This window comes from Stegastes partitus, unplaced genomic scaffold (assembly GCF_000690725.1).
Source record: "Stegastes partitus isolate 25-593 unplaced genomic scaffold, Stegastes_partitus-1.0.2 Scaffold466, whole genome shotgun sequence".
Lineage (NCBI taxonomy): Eukaryota > Metazoa > Chordata > Actinopteri > Pomacentridae > Stegastes > Stegastes partitus.
In genome coordinates this window covers 493,640-499,513 of record NW_007578197.1, presented here as the reverse complement: position 1 = coordinate 499,513, position 5,874 = coordinate 493,640, and the positions used below count along the sequence as shown (strand labels likewise).

The window sequence follows — 5,874 nt, the reverse complement described above, 5'->3', positions numbered from 1 at the left end:
CCACAGCTCATGTTTTAAGGACAAACTGGGACAAGTTGTTGTTGAGCCGCACAGGACAAATGTCGTCTGTTGACAATGAATTTATCAAGAAAACGATTCAAGAACCTGCGTAGTCCTGCTACGACGGCGGACGGAAAGAACAAATCATCAGGTTTAGGTTCAATGCAGATTCAAATCAGTAAAAAAAAAAAAGCCTTGATCAACCACTAAAGCTAACATCTGGCCAATAAAGTTGACTTTGATTAAACATAAATTCGTAGTGATGACAGTAGCTTCAAATATTTGCTGCAGAGAAAGTATAAATTCTAAAACGTGGATGTTTCACACACAGAAGATCTAAACCAACACCACTGGTTCACAATTCAGTGTCCAACCAAATGGGAATCATGGTCACAATCTTGTTCTTTTCCTGAGTTTGGATGTTGAGTACTGGCTCGAAAACAGTGACGCTGAACTGTGATGGTTTAGATGTTGAATGTTATCACTTCATTGTCTTTTCTTATTAGATGTTGGTGTGAAACTTCCTCTTTATCAGCCTGTAAATTCTAAAGCCGAGGCCAAATAACCGCCCATCAAAGCTGTCATCAGTTCATCCTGAGTGGACGATTTGAAGAAATTCTCATAAAAATATCTAAAAAGAAGCCGATCACGTGGCTTAAAACCACAACGAGATGTCAGATAAATGGTTAAAAAGATCCATCTGGGCTCCACTGTTGTGTTGACACACAATAACAAGGTTTAATGTCAGCGACAACAAAAAGCCGGAGTTTAAATGTAAAACAGACGAGAACATTTCCTTTGGCCTACAAAAGCCACACAGTAAAAGGAAAAAAAAGGTTTCCATTAACGATTAGCTCGACTTGTTCCTTCTAAAGGACGTCTATAAAAATCACCGCTGTGACACTAATGAGACGCAACAATTGGAAACTCCAGCTGACATTTAGAAATGAAAGTGATATTGACCCCTGACTGTTTGACTGTACGGCGGCAGAACAAAACAAAAAAAAAAACGCTGCTTTCTCAACGAGCCTCTTGTTTTCTTTATCAACTGCCGCTTCTATTTACTGAACACTAACAACTGGAGAATAAAGCAGCCGGCGGATAGCCGATAACCCTTAACCAATGGGCTGCGGGTTCCAATTAGCCGACCCCTGACCCTCGTTACCACGCGTTAAAGCTAATCTTCCTGGAAGAGGCCTGCTGGTCCTGGAGAAAGAAAAAACAAACCAAGGAACAGCGGCTCTGAAATGTGATTACAGCTGCAGATCGACCTGAAGGATCCTGAACCGGCCGCCTCATAACGGATTATTGATCCGACGCACACACACGCACACACACACACGCACACGCACACACGCACACACGCACACACACACACACACACACACACACACACACACACACACGCACGTCGACAAAGAAAAGGCAAAAGTGCAATTATGAAGCAAATGAAACCTTTTCTATTTCAGGCCTGCGCTGAACGGAGGATCGACTTTCCAAACGCGCCCCCGCTGCTCAGAACCAGCCGTAAATAAAGTCGATTCTGGGCTCGTACAGTTTTTAGCAAAGTGAAAGCTCACACAGCTGCCAAATACTCCGTCCTGAATCACAGCATCGCATCTGAATTGTTGAGCATCGTCTGTCTGTGTGCAGCTCAAAGCTGTTTATGTCGTTGGTGTGCATTCTGGCTGCAAACTGCAAAATCAGAGCAGATGTGGTGGAAAATCTTCTTTTTACAGTTGACATATTACGACATACGAGAGACCTAAAGAGCTCCAGATGAGGGAGGAAGAACGAGAAAAGGACAAAAACGCTAAATGCTTCAAAACGGTTGTGAATTTTATTTTATTTTTTTAACCCTCTGGTCACAAAGCTTTTGGCTTTTGTGTGCCGTTTGTGTCTAATCCTGCAGTTTAAGTCACATTTCTGGTTTTAATTTCTGGTTTCATCTGTCTCCATTTATGAATGACGTATGTTCTCCTGCTCACCAACTCAGACTACTGAAAGTACTAAAGTTGCAGCTGAGAAGCTTTTCCTTCACCAGAAAGTGGACTTCTTTGGTGTTCTGCAGGAGTTTGAATCCAGATTGGGCTAAAAAATAAAAGAAAGCTGGTGTTTGGACGCTCCAGCACTTTTTATTTACATTTGTGTACATTTTTGTAAAGGACCTGTTTAGTTTTTTTTAAACACAAACAGACACACGTCACGTCAGATGAACAACAGAAGCTGAAGCTGTCAGCACGCTCCGATGAGTCGGCGGCTCCGTGGCTGATTGGTTTCAGGGTTAACCGTGTCGCTGCTGTTTAGGGCAAACACGCTCACCGGACCGCAGATGAGCGAACTAATGCTTCCTTATCGGGCCTTAGCGTGTTCCTCTGTTGCACGCAATCGGATGGTATCTAAAACCGGTCTATTAATGCAGATTGCGGATGAGCCCTGAGCTCTCCTCCCTCCCCCTCCGAACGTTTCTAGGTCACGACATAAAACTAATGTTCTGAGCAGCGTCGCCCATGATGAGCCTCTGCCGGTTCACCTCTCCGGCCCTCGTGTTCCCGCCCTCTTCTTCCTCCTCTGCTTTATCGCTCACACACTCGTCCATTCACCGACTCTCTTCCGCGCTAATGTGCGGTTGCAGGATGGGTTTTAAGGAGACTGGCAGGCCAACAGATGTGAGGACAAAAAATAAAACCAGAAACAGGACTCCCAGCGCTCTGCAGCCTTCCTGCTCTCGGACCAACCACGAGCCTGTTAATACGATGGAAGGTGTCTTTTAGGGAAATGTGTGCGCTGCGTGCTCGTCAGCTGTTGGCGTGTCTTTGTTTTCTTGCAGATCTAATTCCCAGCCGCGTGGCTTCGGCTCATTATTCATCCGGCGTAGTGCTCCAAACCTCTCCAGAGGGCTCGGCATGCTGGGAGATTAAACAGCGAGCAAACGAGCGCGCACGAGCGTGCACGCACGGAGCCGCCGTACGCGAAGGAAACCCACACATCGCATTAGCACACAAACAGGCCGACGTATGTCAAACTAGCTCCGCTCTGGCAGACAAAAAAAAAAAAAAAGCAGAATTTACAACCTTGCAGCACATTTAGTTTTCGTCTTTTCCCCTCATCTCAGCCTCTCTGGGTCACCTCCAACATCCACACCAGAACAGATTTAACGCGTCCCACTATGTCAACCAGAAACACCAGGATGTTCGACTGCGCTCGGTCCGATTTTGCAGCCAACGTGCTCGGTCTCCTGCATAATTAAGTTTGAGCCGCAGACAGATGACGGCTCGCTTTGCGCTAGAGATGCTCGAAACTCCACAGCGCAGCCTGGAAGAAGAGGAAAAGAAAAACGGGATCTGGAGCGCGGCCGTGGACACAAACAAGGAGACACTATGTCAAACTGGTTCCATTCTGTCGCTTTTTAACAAAGAGCCTAATGAAAGCTTTGCCAGAGATTCAGCCCGACACATCGTCAACGTCAAACAGCCAGAAACGCAGAGATCTCCGACTGCATCTGCTCCGATCCTGAGAGTTACGTCACGGGGCCTCACGAGAGCATAAGTTCAGATGAAAGCTCATTTTGCACAAGAGATGCTGAAAATTTAAGGTGCAATATTATAACAAGCTTAGTTTCTGCATGAAACAAGCAGACGGAAATCCATCGAAAGTTCTGTGACTAGAGGTTAAAAAAAGGAAGAATCTCCAACAACTCTTGACGTCATGTTTGTTCTGCTGCTGTCTGGTTCTTGTCTCGGGCTCTTCGGGTGCGTCCAGCATCCAGACTACTGCACCAGCAGTACGCCAGAAAAACATGGAGTATTCTCAACATGTGTCAAATCCTAAAAACACCAGGATGTTCTCCTACATCTGGTCTGACTTGGCAGAAAGCAGAGTCTTGCACAAGTGTGTAAATAAGTTTGCAGAAAGACGAATTTAAGATTAAACATTACGTCGATATTCAGTATACGTACAACGTGGAACAGCACAAGGACAAATGCAGTGTTGTTCATCACGTTAAACACAAACAAGGAGACAAACTCGTTCTATTCTGTCGCCGTCAAACCAAAAAACCTGCTGAAAGCTTTCTAGCGGCTTTCATCAAACACAACCGGACTTCCCTTTTAGGTTCTTATTAAAGACATGTTAAGCATCATCCAAGAGGCTCCTTCAGGTTCTTGAACGACGGGGAAACATTTTTAAGAACGTGAAAGAGTTTTTAAAAAAAGTCCAGTTTCTTTTTATTGCACTGAAAAAGACGTCAGTTTGCTGCAAACACCTGAATGTCCGACTTCATCTGGTTGGACTGTTTCACGTAAAAACAAGTTTTATCCCCTGAGAACGTATTCCACACTACGGACAGCAACGATCTAAGTTTAAATAGCAGTGTTATGGTGAAGTATTCTGTCTAAACTCATACTAAGGATAAGGAAGCTGTACTTCAAGTAAAACGAAAGAAGTTTGTGATTTGAAACACGAACAGGGACACAAACAACAACTAGTTGAACAACAAATTGGACCTGGATGTGCTGAAAACCAACTAGAGAAGAATTAACAACCTCATACAGGAACGTTTGACGTCACGTTCTGCAGCTTTTAGCCTCTTTTTTCCTTCATCTTTCCTCGTCTCAGGCTCTTCGGGTATCTTCTAATAGTACGCCCCAGTACATACTTCAGATGTAGACACCCAAAAGTCCTTCTGCATCTGGTTGGCTTCTTACATATAAACAAGTTTTATCCACTGGGAGCTCATTTCACTCCCCAGACGTTCAAAGCAGCCTAAAATGTACACATGCCACGTTTCTGAGCTGCACTTTAAGTATCAAGAAGGATGTAATCGACTGGAGCGTTGCCTTAAACCCAAATACCAACTCGTTGAACAACAAACTGGACCTGCATGTGCTGGAAACCAACTAGAGAAGAACTAACAACCTCGTACAGGAACGTTTAGCGTCATGTTCTGCAGCTCCCAGCCTCCTTCCTCTTTATCTCCTCCTCCTCCTGATCTCCATCTCCCCCCTCCACCTCCTAATGCGGTGTGTCAGCGCTGCTCTCAGAATTAAGAATTAATGCGGCGGCGCTGCCTAATGCCTCAGAAGTCATCTGCGATGCGTTCATTCACACGCAGCTCGTGGCGTGCGACTTACACTGGAAGTAGAGCTCCTCGTCGCCCTCCTGGGACGCCTTGCTGTAGCCGCATTGTCTGAAAAAGAGAGAAAACAAAGACGAGCGATTTATCAGGATGCAAGATTTTTTATCAAATGTACAATAAGTGTCAGAGGAGAGACGAGAGAAGTGAAGAAAACATCTGAAGCCTTTGTTTCGCTGCTGTTGTTCCACCGGTTGGCTTTTCTTTTCTTTTTTTTTCTTAAAATGCAAGAATCAACAGAAACGCTGGTGCAGCGCTGAACGAACACACACTCTGTGATGTGCGTCCTCGGCCTCCACGGGGGGTCTAAAGAGGAAAAGCTCTCTATGATCTCACTGCTGATGGCTTTGGGGCTTAGAGAGGAACTTGGCTCTTTACACAAAACACACTCAAACACACACCAACACACACACACACACACACACACACTGTAAGTGACAGATTAAGCAGCGATGAAGTCTTCCAGGCTGACCTCGGACCAGAGGGGACGATGAAGAGACGTGATGAGGAGGTCGTGGGGGTGAAATCAGAGGTTCTGCTGAATCTAAAACCTGCTGAATTAAATTATTTCAGGAAGGAATGAATGCTGTGCAAACAGACGGCGGCGTCGCAGTTCGTCCAGATATCGTCCCGCTTTGTGACGTCTCAGATTATTTCTGAGACGAGTTTAACAACAATTAAACTAAATGAGCTGAGAGTGAATTTATGTTTAAATAAAACAGGTTCAGGGATTTTTTTAA

General features: G+C 45.1%; 1 protein-coding gene across 1 annotated transcript in view; it reads right to left on the bottom strand.

Annotated features, from left to right (window-relative positions):
* The window catches only part of LOC103360816 (ephrin type-A receptor 7), a 138,694-nt gene that overhangs the window by 21,851 nt on the left and 110,969 nt on the right, over positions 1-5,874 (bottom strand). Inside the window, exon 7 of the mRNA XM_008286720.1 lies at positions 5,133-5,188. Coding sequence (XP_008284942.1) covers positions 5,133-5,188 — 56 coding nt within the window. The remainder of the gene's footprint in view (positions 1-5,132; positions 5,189-5,874) is intronic.